A 15,256-nucleotide genomic window follows, 5' to 3' on the forward strand; every position below is an offset into this window, starting at 1 on the left:
GTCCAACATTTAAAAGCACAAATCTTTAAGTCACTGGACTTCTTTCATCTTCCTCACTTCTTTTTTCGTGATTTTATTTCAAAGTGAAAAGGAAGTCACTTTATATAAGAAGGGATAATATAGGCTTCCTGTTTTTAGTAGGATGTCTTCTCATCACCCAACTGAGCACAGGATCAGTCAGCAAAGTGACTGTTGACCGAATAATCGCTGATGCCGCTTCAGGCTCAATAAATAAACATTCAATTCTGAAACGCACACATTCACACACTTCACCTGCCTGCCTCCCACGCTCACACCAAACTGCAAAAACAAAATAACAAAAGAGTTTTGTTTTACATGTTTTGTTTACTGTCGTCCTCTGAGTTTTCTGAAGCTCCGGTTCAGAATCGCTGGACTATTTCTGCAGCCCTGCACAAATATTAAAAGTGGTTGCAGCAGTTAAGCTGGAATCATCAGGATTCACTGCACTCTCACAGCCTTCATGCAAGTGAAATGTGATTTTAAAACATTAAAGCATCGTTCAATTATTTAAATTAAAACACTTGTTATTGTGTTGCACCCTCCTGTGATTTTTATTAGCTGTGATATTTATGGCAGAGTTCATAGCAGAGTTTCATGAGCAGGGCCACACCTCAGACATGCCACATCCGGCTTTCTTATAAATACCCTCCTAACCCTCTCCTCCTCTTTTGCGCTCATATTCAACACTCCTTCCTCCCACCCTACTTCTCTCTCCTGTGTCTTCCTCTCCGTAGGATCCTGAGGGGGGTCCGTCGTGCCCGGGTGCTATACATAGAAAAGAAAGGCAGCTACTAAAGCATACTGCTGTGTCAAACAAGTCCAAACTGTCTCTTTGCCTTCTTTATTTAAAATGTGATGTGACATCTTTGTCTTGTAGCTTGGCACGTGATTGTTGAGCGGTGGGGAGAAAAAAATGTAGGAACGTCTTAGATTCCAGTTTTCAGGAAGGAAGTTGAGATTAGAAAGCCATAAAGCACCTGGTGAAGTAATCGTTTGAATAATTTGGTTTTGATCGTCAACATCCTGAAGACATTATTTGGTCTGTTTGTCTGCAGTCAAACTCATCCTTTAAGTAAAGTGTTTTCCTGCATGGAGGCAACTGCTGCCGAGCAGGGAGCACCTTAATAATCTAGGACTGCTTCTCCTCTGGTGATCTCTGTTTTTTTGTTCACGAGGCGGCGGTTACTGAGGTGTGTGTGTGTGTGTGTGTGTGTGCGTCGCTGTGGGTTCTGAAAGTCCCAGAACATCCAATGAATCACTGTCCAGCAGCTATATGAAACTATTCTGTCCAAGTCAGATAAGAATATTAATTAAACATGCGGTAACAGTAACATAAATCACTGGATTTAAACTTGCCAATGCTTTATGTTACTGTACTCGTGTGTGTGTGTGTGTGTGTGTGCAGAGCTTTGATGGCACTGTAGTAATTGTTGTATAATAGCAGCTGGTGAATTATTTAATTCAAACTGCTTCCTCTGAGCCAGCAGCAGCTGCCCCACTCGTCAGTAATAGTGCACAGGGACACACGCACACACACATGAACACCCTAAAACATTGGCAAACACCAAGGGGGGCGAGGATGCGCACAAAGCACCAAGACACGCTTACGCACACACTTGCACATATATACACAGCCACACATGAGCACGCACACACATTCAGAGACACAGACGTACTGACTATTGCAGTGTCGAGGTCCTTAGAGACTTCATGCAGGGAGTGCTCTGTGAAACAAATAGATCAGGACTTCTTTAGGCTCCAGTTCTCTGTCAAAACCTTTTTTGGCAACTTTGTAAAAATCTATTAAAGATTTGGTATGAAGGAACTGGCTGAAAAATGTCATATCCTAACCTCAGAATCAGATTCAGAATGAGGTTTATTGCCAGATTCATTTTCACATACGAGGTATATATTGGTGCTTAACAGAACATAAATATAGAAAATAAAGATATAGAAGATAAAGTAAAGATATCAAAAATGTATACAAAATAATAAAAATAATACTATAATAATGGGGGGAAAATGATAAAAATATACAGGATATTAACAAGCAATGTGCAAAAATTCACAATATGAGCATAAAGCTAATTTATTGCTTGATGAAATCTCCACACGTCTTTAGTCCACATTGTCTAGTAACTGTGTGGCCATTATTTCTCTCTTTTTATTGTATCTTGACAGTTGAAATGAAATTGTTTTGTTGATTCTCGCCTGGAGCTCTGTTTTTTTTCTTTTTTTTTATCAGTGCCTGGATAGAACAGGATTCAATTACAGGAATCAGATTGAGACGCTTTGTTAGAGAACTTTTCATCACCACAGAATTTTAATTGGATTGTAAGCAAGTCGGTTTCTTTTCGGCTCTCGGACCATGTGGCACGTTGTGTTCACATTTACACTAAGGATTAAAAGCGGATTAGGATCACAATCTGAATAAATTCACTAAACACTGGAGTTGGAGGCCGGCACTCGAAGAGCTTTCACCACAGAGCTTCTCATCTTTTCAGCGGCTACCTGGATCCAAACAAATGTGCTGAGCATCAAGACTGTAATCAGTCGGTACAGTGGAGTTTACAGATGATGTTGACTGGCGGTAAACAAAAACAATTCAAGTTACATCTGCACAGTCTGTGAGTGAGGTTGTTCAGTCAGACAGACAATGGTCGTCTGTGTGAGTGTGGAAGTCATTCAGTATCAGAGCACTAGTGTGAAATTTATCATGACAACCTTTTAGGAAGAAATAAGTCATAACGTTGCCGCTTCTGTCCAACCACCACAGTTTGGGTGTGAAAGTGTTGCGTGAAGTAGCTAGTTATATGATTACTTGCTGGTTTATGAGTTTAACCATCAAACTCTATGATTTCTTATAATCAAAATAAATGCATAATTTAATAAAAATCACCGTTTGGGCAGATCTTTCTTGTCGGCATGCTGCTCAGAATGAACGTTAGGATTTGATTGCGATTTATGAAAGTAAAATTGATTTCACGGAGCAGAGGCTTGTGAGAGGCTTCTTTCTTCCCATCACAGTGTCAGTTTGTTGTTGGAGCAGAAGACATAGATCTGTTTGTGTTTTAGATTCTGGTAAATATATTTTCAACATGTGAAAAGGTTCCACAGGATCTCTTGGACAGATTTCTTGGCAAAAGCGCTTTGCATACATTTACACAGTGGGTAGGTGGGTTTATGAGTAAAGTGCAACCGCAGTGATGGCGGCTTATTAATTCTGCCTGCAACCCAGATTTATCTTTAGGAAAAAAATCACAACACATCACAACAACCGGTCAAGATAGGTCACAGAAAATAACAAATCAGACACATAGAGCACTTCAACGATGAAAAAAGATGCAGTTCTCACACCTAAACAACAGCATTTTTTCAAATTTGCTACCTCTTTGGTTTGGGTTTTGTTAAGTTTCGGCAAATGGAAGTACTTCATTAAGATTAGGGAAAGTTTGTGGTCATTGTTAGAAGAAGTCATTGTTTTAATAACTGTCGAAAATGTGTGCGCCCAGCCATCGAGCCCGACCTCATGTCTTGCAACTTATAGTAGCATAGCAAAGGCAATGTCAACGTGCTGACAGCCGTCCATACTGTTAGTTTTCTGGAAGAGTCTGTATTCACACAACCAGACACAAGAGTTGTCAAGACGGCATCAGTTTTAAGTCGTAGGAATGTTTCCAATTCTGTTTTATAACCCAAACCCACTCCAAGCTGATTTTGTGCCTGAACCCTAACCAAACCTTAACCATAGCCTTGTCAGATCATAAAACGTATTTATTTGGAAAGCACGCACTCCTGCTGACGGAGGCGGAAGTTAAAAATGACGTTTTTTGTCATTTAATTTGGGCTTTTTAAATTAATTTGAGAGAACGGAGCTCTTTAGATATTTTATGAACAGCAACAAAAAGAAAACAGATCCCTCCTTAAATATCAAATGTTGTTGGCAGACTTTAATAGTGCCCGGTTGAATGTTTTATTGGTACGTAATTGTGCCTTTTTTCCTTTTTGACATGATTTTAGGAGGAAAACATGTGAAAGTTTATGTTGACAGGGAGTATTTTCCTCTCCCGGGGGGGGAGAAAGTGCCAGACTGAATCCTTCAGCGCTGGTAACCTCCCTGCGTCCGTCATGGTACTTAGGCAGACGTTCATGTTGTAGCTGGTTGCTGGTTGCTGGGCTTGGACGAGCTGGGAGAGGCTGGCACACACTTTGAAATATTAATGACCTACTGTGGAGAAGGGCTCAACCTCCCCCTCGTTATCTCTCCCCACCCTCCTTCCCCTTTCCCTCCCTGCCTCTCTGTTGCCCTCTCTCTCTCTTTTTCTTCCTTTCTTCCCTGCTTTTTGGTTATCTCTCTCTCTCTCTCTCTCTCTCTCTCTCTCTCTCTCTCTCTCTCTCTCTCTCTCTCTCTCTCTCTCTCTCTCTCTCTCTCTCCATTCCCTTCTTCATCTTCCTCCCTCTCTCTCTCAGGAGGGGTTGTGAGATCGTGTTATGTCATATTAAAGTGACAGGCGCACTGCAAAAGTGAAAATACGACACAATAAGAAGCATCCGAGCAAACTTGTGGATTCAGCATTGATTTTGGATCAGTGTGAATTAAATTTTCTGTGAACGTTTCGGGCGGAATCGCTCTCTCCACATCCTTTCATCTCTTTCTCTCAGTTTCTCTCTGACATATTCGATAAATCTCTCAGTGTCCTCTTTCTCTTCCCTCAGCCAGAGTCTGTATTTATGTATTTTTTTTCCTCTTTCAGTTTCTCACCCCACCCTTGATTCCCTCCTTTTCCTTGTTCTGCTTTGGCACATCAGAGGAGAACTCCACTAAAGACAGAAACTGAATGTGAAAAGCTAAATGCGCTGGGTGAAGACTTGCTCTTTATTTCAGGATGTTGTCGACGGACCAGTGGGTTGCGTTTTCTGTACTGTACAGCAGGTTTGTCAGAGTCTGACACTGTGTGATTATGACTCAGAGAAAGGAGTACGAATTTTGACGCAAATTGCAGCAATCGGTTGCCAAGGGTTTCAAAGTACCTCCATATCCTCCATGAGCTGTGTGTCACTGCAGCTGCTGACATGTTGGTGAGCAGGACAAACCAGTGCGTCTCACCCTCTGCTGTAAAGTCACAAAATGTCTGTTCTTTTGAGCCCCTTTCAGACGTGGATTATGCTGCACTGCCAGCTTCATCGAGCAGTTAAAGTGATTTCACTCACACATAGTGGACTTTGGCTACTTTTTGCTCGCCCTATATTTGCCACAATGGTTCACAAGCACGACATGAATGCTGCAGAACATCGGACTGTTGAAAGATTTAATGTTATGAAGACACGTTTGTTTTACCATTAAAGCCATCATGAGTAACGCTCACCCCAGCCTCTCACAGTAAATCCCTAAATACAATTTCTACAAGTTTCCTGATTCATTAGGTAGATAACGCTGCCCAGGTACAGAGTGACAAAACATTACAGCTGGTCAGATTATTATTGTGCTTTTATTCTCTTTTGAACCAAACTGTGTGGGGAGAGAAGATTCTCCCTGTTGAATTGGCTCATTCGTGTTTTTACTTGTATAAAAGATTGTGTTTACATGAGAAATGGATTACAGTGACCTTAATAAGGTGAACAAGACGTGCATTTAATCTCTCTGTGTGCAGCTGCTGCAACACTCAGATTAATCCGACACAGACGTGTATTCAGACATGAGACATGTAACTTTGCCACCACATTTATCTAAAGAGATTCACGTCTGAAAGGAGATTTCTTATTGATGTAACACAAGGACGCCTCGCCCTGTAAGCAGTTCCAGGAAGTCTGTGGTTGTAAACACTGGGTTTTTTTGGGGGGGGAGGGTTTTAGGAAAGAGAATAAATCCCAGGTAGTTATTGGGAGCAGAAATATTGTCCAAACTAAGGGGTCACCTACAGAAAGTCGGACCTCATCAACAGGAAAGAGAGAGTCGTCGGCTGATGATGGACAAATGAACCAAATATCAAAATAACAACAGACTCAGTACTGATTATACAACGCATCAATATGTTTCATATTTAATTTCTGCTGATAGAATTGGATTCCCCTCTTAGATAATTAGTCTCATTGTTCTTTTTTCTTGGAGAGTATGCTATTAGTCACTAATGGAATGACTTACCATCACAAACATTTTCAAACATGCTTACATCTTTAATATTTGAAGAGATCCTCCTGCGTGGCTGCAGACGATGAAACTGGAGAAACAATTAAAAAAAAAAAATTTCTGCTCTAATCAATTAGTCGAAGAAATCCAAAAGCTACTGCTCATAAAACATTTTCTTTAGTTTAACTAAACATAACTGACGTATTTAGGGTCTGGTTTGTGTTAGTGTGTTGCCACTTTGCTCTGTGTCAAATTGCATTGTACTGATTTGCACCACTTCTCTCTCTTCCAGACGTGGCTGAAGAACTACGGCTACCTGCTGCCTCACGATGTCCGCACGTCAGACCTGCGGCAGGAGAAGGCCATGCAGTCCGCCGTGGCCGCCATGCAGCGCTTCTATGGCATTCCTGTGACGGGAATACTGGACGAGACGACTATAGAGTGAGTCACGAGCCTAGTTTAGATCCAGTCGTTAGAATCCAGGTGATAATGTTCCCGGCAGAATGTGTGACTCAGAACAAAAACATATCTTAGAGAAAAGGGAGAGAAAATGACCCAAATCCAAAAAAGACACAAGGTTTAATTTTCTGAAAAGTTAGACCAGGTGTCATTAAACGTAATCCATTGTCCAATAGCGATTTTCTTGTCTGGCGATGGGTTTGTTGTAAATTACACTTTGCTACAGTGTGTTGGAGCGGCCTGTCTGCTGTTTGGTGCTGCGCTGTTAGTGTGCAATATGTTTAAAAGAGCTTTTTTAGCTGAACACAGCTGCCTGCTGCTGCCGAAAACGATGCTATGTGAGCAGTGAGATTGAGCCAAAACAGTAAAGCGCCATGAAGCTGTTTAGAGCTCAGGGATACTGCAGAGTCAGGTGATAACTCTCTGTGGGTTTGTCACTAAAATCGACTCCTTTCACATTACACATTTGATCCATCCAAAACTACTGATCGTTACTGCTGTAAATTTAAACGGGATGCCCGTCCTTCAGTGTGCAAGCTGGAAACAATTCTGTGAATCTCAGATTCAGTAACATCACGTCACGGTCTTTGTGAAACGTTTTGAGACCACAGGTGTGATTAAAGGCCATGCAGATTATCTATAACTGAGGATAAATGGACTCTAATTGGCCTGACATATTTAGTCTCAGCAGCTTCTTGGCTGAACTAGTTGTTTGTGTCGCTGATGGTCTAAACAGGATTTTTAACATAATGCTCTAAAAACAGCCATCGTCCTTGTTGTTGTTTAAATTCTGTAGCTGCTTTATGTGAATTGCTAACGTTGCCTGCCGTTACTGTTACCTTGTTTTGGGTCCTCTCCGTGGACTCGATGCTCGACTGCTTTCTGCTCAGATGCTGAAGTGTTTTACAGCAGACACATTGTACAGAGCTGTTGTTTTCTTTTAGCTTGAAATAACCCCATAATTTGGACACTTTCTGTCTCTACTGTCTCTTCCTCCACTTTGCAAACAGCAGCATCAAATCACATCGTCTTCACTTGTCCACAACGTAAGCGCGTTGTGCAACAGTAATAACTGTCCATATGAAACAGTGTGCTGTATATAGATGTTTGGATTAAAGAAGCAGCAATGCAAAGAATTTCTCGATAAATCGTTTTAGCCCTAATGTAAATAAATGGCTAAACCAGAGTGGTATGGAAGAAAGGAGTTAAACTAGGGTTGGGGATTGTTTCAGTGTTATCGACTCAGATTTGACTAAACACCTCCACCAAACCTCCTAACTTGTTTAGTGAAGCTAAGCCAAAGCAAAGAACTCTTAGCGAATTTAGACTGAAATTAGTCCAGCAAATGTTCATGAACAGAAAAACAGAGATTGTTGGCAGTGAAACCAGGAAATCAGATCAGATAAATCAGGTTTCACCCAGTATTGATAATGTAATTTAAATGTCATGTTGTGTTCAGGTGGATGAGGAGACCTCGCTGCGGCGTCCCAGATCACCCTCACACAAGCCGCCGGCAGAGGAATAAACGCTACGCCCTGACGGGACAGAAATGGAGAGATAAAAAGATCTCCTACAGGTATCTATCTATCTCTATCTATCTCTGTCTGTCTATCTTCCAATTACATTTTCTTCTTCTGCCTTCCACCACCCTCCTCCTCTTCTTTCTCTCTGTCTCTCTCTCCCTCCCAGTCTGAACTTGGCTAGGTCTAATGTAAATTAGCTCTGTCCCATGAGACCCTGAAAGCATCTCATATCCCCCCGCCCGTCTCTCCGCCTTTCTCTTCATTCCTCTTCTCTCTCCACCTTATTCTTTATTCTATTGTCTTTTCCTTTCCACATACAGTAAAACCCTCTGCTGTATGACGAGCCCACCGGCAGCTCAGGCATGTAATATAGGTCTAATGCAGATTAGAGCCGTCCCACGAGATACCGAACACATCAGCTCCCATTGTTGCTTCTGCCCACTTTATCCTCTCTCTCTCTCTCTCTCTCTCTGTCTCTCTCTCTCTCTGTCTCTCTCTGTCTCTCTCTCTCTCTCTCTCTCTCTCTCTCTCTCTCTGTCTCTGTCTCTCTCTGTCTCTCTCTGTCTCTCTCTGTCTCTCTGTCTCTCTCTCTCTCTCTAGGTCTCTTTCCCTCTTTTCTCTCCCACTCAGTCCCTCTCCTGCTCTCAAATTCAAATTCAAAATAAGCTTTAGTGTCATGAATCAAATAAAAACAATACTCCATGGAACCCCCCCCCCAAAACATATTGATGCCTTGTTCCCATCTTCTCTTTCTGTCTGCCATTATTGATGAACAAGTCCAGCTACAGTTTCAAAGTAACAATGTTCATCATGACCAAATATTTTTTCATGAACTCTTTTGTGGTTTTTTCCACTAGAGGCACTCAGAAATCCGTAATTTAAGTTGTAGCCTTTGTCATGAGTTCTGAGTTCCTGCACCTAAATTTCAGTTCCAGGGAGAAACAAATGCAGCAACTCATTTGAAACACGTTGCAATACAGGCGATATTCAGATTCAGACCGTCATGCGTGTCCAACCCGTTCTCATCCTAGGGCGTCATATATGGATGCTCTGTCAAGACTCCTTGGCGTCGCTTTTTAACGCCCTTGGTAAGCTTTAGTGCCGCGGTCTTCAATTAAAAATTCAGAGGTCCAGTTAGAGAAAATTTCCCCAAGCAAGGGTCCGGAACATCATAACATCATTGGGTTATTATTCAGTACCATAATGTATAGTTGCATCAACGTGTGTTTTAGTCAACAACTGACTGTCAAATCAAATATTTCAACAATATTTAGGCTACTTTCAGTTTCACATCAAACTGGAGAGATAACAAATGTAAATGCTCCGTACTTGTATAGCACCTTTTTTCGTCTTTTCAATCACTCAAAGCGCTTTTGCACTACCTAAGTGCTCAAACAGAAACTAACATTCATACATTGGCGGAACAGCCACCAGGGGCAATTCGGGGTTCAGTATCTTGCCCAAGGACACTTCGACATGCAGCTTGGAGGAGCCGGGATTGAACCGCCAACCTTCCGATTAACGGCCAACCCGCTCAACCTCCTGAGCCTCTTTCATTCCCTCTGACTTCCCTACTTTCTCTTGTTCAGTGAGAAACGTAGGATAGACTAGGATTGGAGATATGAGAGATATTCTGGTTCTGAACTGCCCGTGGGAAGAATCTGTACATTCTTGGTTAAAAGCCGCGTGAAATCACATGAGATGATTGGAACACGTGCAATTGGGCTGTGAGTTTCCTGGGCTGCTAAACCAGTAGGCTACAGTAAATGCTAGAAAAGCTGCGCGGGTTAAAATAGAAATGGTCCATCACGAGGTTTTAATTCTCAATAATAGATCGGTTATTGGTCCAGAGGGCGGCGGCTGGTTCCATAACCGGGCCGCGGTCCGCCAATTAGTGGTCTCTGCTTTAGCATCATTTTTGTTTGTGTAGGGCTCCGCGGTCAAGTTAGCAAGAATAAATATTTAACGTCAGATTGACTTTCAAAATAAAATTATTGGTTAATGTAAACATTCTAGTTTGTTAGACACCAAAACTACTGGCCATGGTTTTGGTTAAAATAACTATGTTATTGACGTGACTTAAATTAGACTAGGTAAGTAAAGTACCGCTACCTACATAACTTACTTAGCATCAGCCCTGTTTCTGACCCACCGTCCACCCCAACCACCACCTCACTCTGACTTTTCTGTTATTTTTTAGTAGTACCTCTAATGTTGAACAATGGCGCCAAAGGGCGTTCCCCAGTGCATTGAACTCAAACAGGCTGGTGTGTCTTGCTGCCTTGGTATGCGTTTGTTTGTGTGAACTGTAGGTGGTTTGCACAGTGTCGAGGAGTATGTTAATTTAATTAAATGTTCCAGTTATAAGGAAGAGAAACAAGGTCTTATGGGTTCTTTCAGGTTGTGGGAGGCTCCAGGTTAAAGAGCTATTTGTGACCAGCAGAGACAACCTGATTCCTAAATGCTCCATTCTTATATAACTAATTCACTTTAACAAAAATGTTTTTTATAATTAAATAAAAGAAGATATAACATATTAATTAGCGAGCTACTCGTGGTTGTTGGACAATTTGTTCTTTTGCTGCCAGAACTGCTATGATAAAGACTTTTTTTATTTGGAAATGTTAATCCCTTTTCACCCTCCCCTCTCCTTCTCTCCCTCCTCCTTTCATCACTTCTCTCCTCCTTCCTCCACACCACTTTACTCAGAGCTTTATAGGTCTAATGTAAATTACGCCACTCCCACGAGACACTGAAGGCATCCCAGCTCTCCCGCATTACAGCTACCCACTCTACAGTGTTACATAAAACCCACAGTGTGTGATCACAGTCCTATCTGGTTACCCCTTACTGTATTTGAGTCTCAGCCCTCGTCTTTATGTTTCACCTGCTATCAGCTGTCACATTCCTGCAGCACAGCTCTGTTGTCTTCAGCCCTGCTGCCGTTGTCCAAGCTGCATTACTGTAATTGTTTTTAACTTAATTGTTCTTCTTAGGCGCCAAACCATCTCTAGAGCCAGACTTGTCTCCTATGAATTACACTCATATGTAACTTATTTGCATTGGCTAATGTTTCAGAGACGTAATGCTGCCTGAATTACATTAGTTTATATACTGATTTATGTTTCCTGGCAATGTTTTGCTCCAGTGCATGAAGTGATCCACGTTATTCCACGCTCTAGGATGCCATGAATTATGGATCTGTGAGAGATAGCGGTACGATACGCATGGCTTCTCTTTTCTTAGAGATTTTGGGGGAAATAAATGATGTGGGAACAAAACCTGTCACATCCTAAATGTGATCCCACCTCTGCCGTCCACAACTGAGGAGGGATGGAAGGATGATATGGTCAAGATACTCCAACCAAAAATGTTTCTTGAGTTGATCAGATACACCTGAAGGTTTGAAAGTTGGCTGTTAAATGTCTTAAAAGTATTAAACGTCTATACGAGCTCCTCAAAACATTCCTGCTGCATAATCTACTTCTCTGTTGTCTGTATGAATCCAAAATCTGGCTAGATAAACTGAGAGTGAGAGCGCTACACAGAAGTAGTGTATTTAACCATATGTTGCCCTGTGATACAGCGTAGTCAGCCCACATTCAATCTCACGTACTACATTAGCAGAATGAGAAATAAAGTGTTTAAGTGTGCTCACAGATATTAAAGAAACCTGTGATATATAAGGATATTGATGAGCTCAGCCACCTTCCTCTCCGCTCTGAACAGCCGTGCTGGAGCAGTATGCTGACACGAAACTGACAGCAATGCAAAGGAATTTTAGGGCTGCCGGCAACTGTAAATTATCACCCGCTGCTCGATGCTGTAGCTGCAGGATTATACAACTGTGTGTCTCTAAATGAAAACTTCCGTTGATGCCTCAGGACAGGGAGGTGAAATTTGAAAGAGAGAGAGAGAGGAAACGACAAGGGAAGGAATAAAGTAGAGAGACAGAGTAATAGCGAGAAAGACGCTTAACTTTGATGCTTCGGCAGCATTGTTCTTAACTTTCCTGCCAACAAAGCATATTTGATTGAAACGGAGTTGAAAGAGGACGAGACGCAGCAACACAGAGAGAACATCTGCATCTTTAGCTGCTCTGCCTTTTCTAACTGTAGGGGTTCTGTTGATGATGTGTCTGTTTTTGAGCGGATGTAAATGTAGAAAAGTCAAAGAATCACAGATTTGTTTCATCTATTTTTAGCCACGCTAGCGGCATGGCTCCAGGGATGGCAGTGTTTGTCGGTACATCACTTTGGTCCAGACTGAAATGTTTCAACAACATACAGCATGGAATACCATAAAGATTTGCACCGACATTCACGTTCCCCAGAGGATGAATCCCTCTGGCTTTGGAGATCCCTGACTTTTCCTATAGTGCCACAACGAGACTGACAATTTTTAGTGAAATATCTCGACATCTATTGGAAGGACCAACACATTCTCATTCCCAACTCGTCACATATGGACATTTGATCAAGACCCCTCGGCATCGCTTTTTAATACCGTGGGTACCCTTTAGCATCATTCTGGACGCGTAGGTCAACGGTCAAGTTAGCAATAGTAAATGTGCAACATCTGGTTAGACTTTCAAAATAAAACTAGTGGTTAATGTTGCGAAAAGTCACAATTTGGTTAGGTTTAGGGAAAGGTCATGATTAGTGTTACAAAACACAAATTAATTTTACTTCACTAAAAAAAATCAATGTTGACTTTTTGTTTCATGGGAAACGAACACCGACCGGTCTTCTGGGCGAAAGTCTGGTTTCTGGCTCACTCATCCCCTCCTTACTCTGACTTTTGTGTTTTTTTTATATCCTGCACTGGCTTTTAGCGTTCATAATGACGCTACAGGGCTTCCCCGAGTGCGTTGAACCATGACACAAAGGGGCTTCCCAGTGCGTTACAAACTCACGCCAACGGGTCTTGACCATGCGTCCATATGTGAAGACTTGGGAGTGAGAACGGGTTGAAAGGATTGCCATCAAAGATGGCACAGCTATCTGTAGTCCCAAGAGGATTAATTCTACTAACTTTGAAGATCCCCTGACTTTTCCTCTCGCATCACTAGCAGGTCAAAATATTCATATATTTGGTTTAGACATTCATTTTCCCCTCAGGAATAATAACGTTAAAGATCCTCTGACTTTTCACCTATAGAGCCATCATCACAATGTTTATTTTATCATTGTAACTAATGACATTCCCATCAGCTGTACTTGGTGCCTTATTAGGAGATGTTAGCATGGTAACAGGCTAAATTCAGATGGTTAACATATTAAGCATACCTGCTAAATCAGCGTGTTATCATTGTCATTGTGTACTTAAGTGCAGCCTCACAGAGCCGCTAGCATCGCACACTCTGTTTTCCTCTCTTCTCCTTTGCTCTCACCATTCATCTTACTTAGCAGTCTCTTTAGTCTTATTTAGTAAACTGCTGTGAAACAGGAAAAGCTTTCATGAAACATTGTTTTCACTTCAGGTCAGACACTCGTACTGGCCCATTACCTTCACTTGATGCCATTGACTTTCATTCTCTGCAGTACAGCATGTTATTTAAGGGCATCGGGTGTGTATGGCTGCTGTCTGCATATCCAACTGACTTACTAGACGTGTGTGTGTGTGTGTGTGTGTGTGTGAGACAGTATACCATCTGTGTGTTTTGGCCACAGGTCATTTGGCCAGCTTCATTGCCATAACGTTCCACACCATTTACTCAAATGAGACAACAGGTACCTAACTGTCTGTCTGACGCATGCACACACACACACACATCAATCACTGGGCCTCTGAAAGATGGATTTATAAAAAACATTTTATAAAGGGATTTGTTTTGCAGACAGTTATGAAATGCAGTAAAAACTTTAACTCAGGGGTTTTCAAACTTGAGTCCACTTTCATAGACAGACAGGGCATCACATCAGTTTGTAAAATGTGATTGAACATCCATCAGTTGCAGAAATGGGCACTTTTTTTTATTTACAAAACAAAAAAATCAAATGTTTCTCATACAAGAATATGATGAAACATGTTTTTTCCCCCTCACTGTTCAGCTCTTTTATGTAACTCACAAGGAGTTGTTTACATAGTGATTCACTGCACGACGTCCCAGCTAACAGCCTGTCAGAGAAGTCGAAGAAAAAGGCTTAAATTCGCTTAACTCTAAGAGTCAGTGTGGCTCTTCAAGATTAGCTGAGACAGCACAGACTCTGTCCAAAGACACTAACAGTCCTTAAGATATATTCCCTCTGACTCTACAACAACCTCCTTATATTTCAAGTCATGTTTTATATCTGCAGTCGCTCTGAATTTGGCCATTCACAGCAATCATCAAACAGAAGTCTTAAGTACAATGTAATTGTGTAAATTGAGTTGTATTCCTCCCACTGTCCAAAGACATGTGGCCTAGGTTGATTGGTGACCCTAAATTGTCCTTAGGTGTGAGTGTGGGTGTGACTGCTTGTTTGTCTATGTGTGGCCCTGCGATGGACTGGCGACCTGTCGAGGGTGGACCCCACCTTTCACTCGATGTCAGCTGGGACTGGCTCCAGCTCCAACCCCTGTACACAGGATAAGCGGTTGACGATGGATGGATGGATGGATGGAGTTGCATTCCCGTCATGTTGTGTTTGGGGTCCTGGAGATCCCGGGACAAAAAAACATACTTAACATTCTTCAATCATCTTGACACCTCATGACTTTTTTCAGAAATATAAGAACTGGTTAGAAACATGTTTCACAGGCCCACTACAAAAATTGATGTATTGCTTCTGTTCGGTACCACAGCTGTAAAACTTGGTTAAATACGATGGATTGTAATTTCTACTAGTTCAGTGCCCGTTCACAGGGGTTGTTGTGATGCCTCCTTGAGCTTTTTAGTGCAGTGCTCGTTCAAAATGTGCATCTCACATTGGTTTCGCCTGCAGCATTAATAACACTGTAACAACACGGCAGTGGCGGAGATACTGCTAGATACACTCTAACAACTCCGTTTCAACACATTCATTTCTTACATGTATCACAGAGTGCATTAGGGCATATAAGCCCTTTGCTATTGGGCTTTGCTATTGCAGAGCAGGGTGGCTGTTGTGCATTTTATTCAGAGTTTATTAATTCTGAACCTGTT

At 41.8% G+C, this 15,256-nt stretch overlaps 1 protein-coding gene across 2 annotated transcripts in view; it reads left to right on the plus strand.

The window, feature by feature from the left end:
- mmp24 (matrix metallopeptidase 24) overlaps positions 1-15,256 on the plus strand; it is a 93,785-nt gene that overhangs the window by 34,502 nt on the left and 44,027 nt on the right. For both annotated transcript variants that reach the window (XM_038697589.1, XM_038697588.1), the window contains exons 2-3: positions 6,441-6,589; positions 8,067-8,183. In XM_038697589.1, the coding sequence (XP_038553517.1) occupies positions 6,513-6,589; positions 8,067-8,183 (194 nt within the window). In that variant the 5' untranslated portion in view covers positions 6,441-6,512. The remainder of the gene's footprint in view (positions 1-6,440; positions 6,590-8,066; positions 8,184-15,256) is intronic.

This window comes from Micropterus salmoides, unplaced genomic scaffold (genome assembly GCF_014851395.1).
Source record: "Micropterus salmoides isolate LMB-PRFRI ecotype aquatic unplaced genomic scaffold, ASM1485139v1 Ms_hic_scaffold_4, whole genome shotgun sequence".
Classification (NCBI taxonomy): Eukaryota; Metazoa; Chordata; class Actinopteri; order Centrarchiformes; family Centrarchidae; genus Micropterus; species Micropterus salmoides.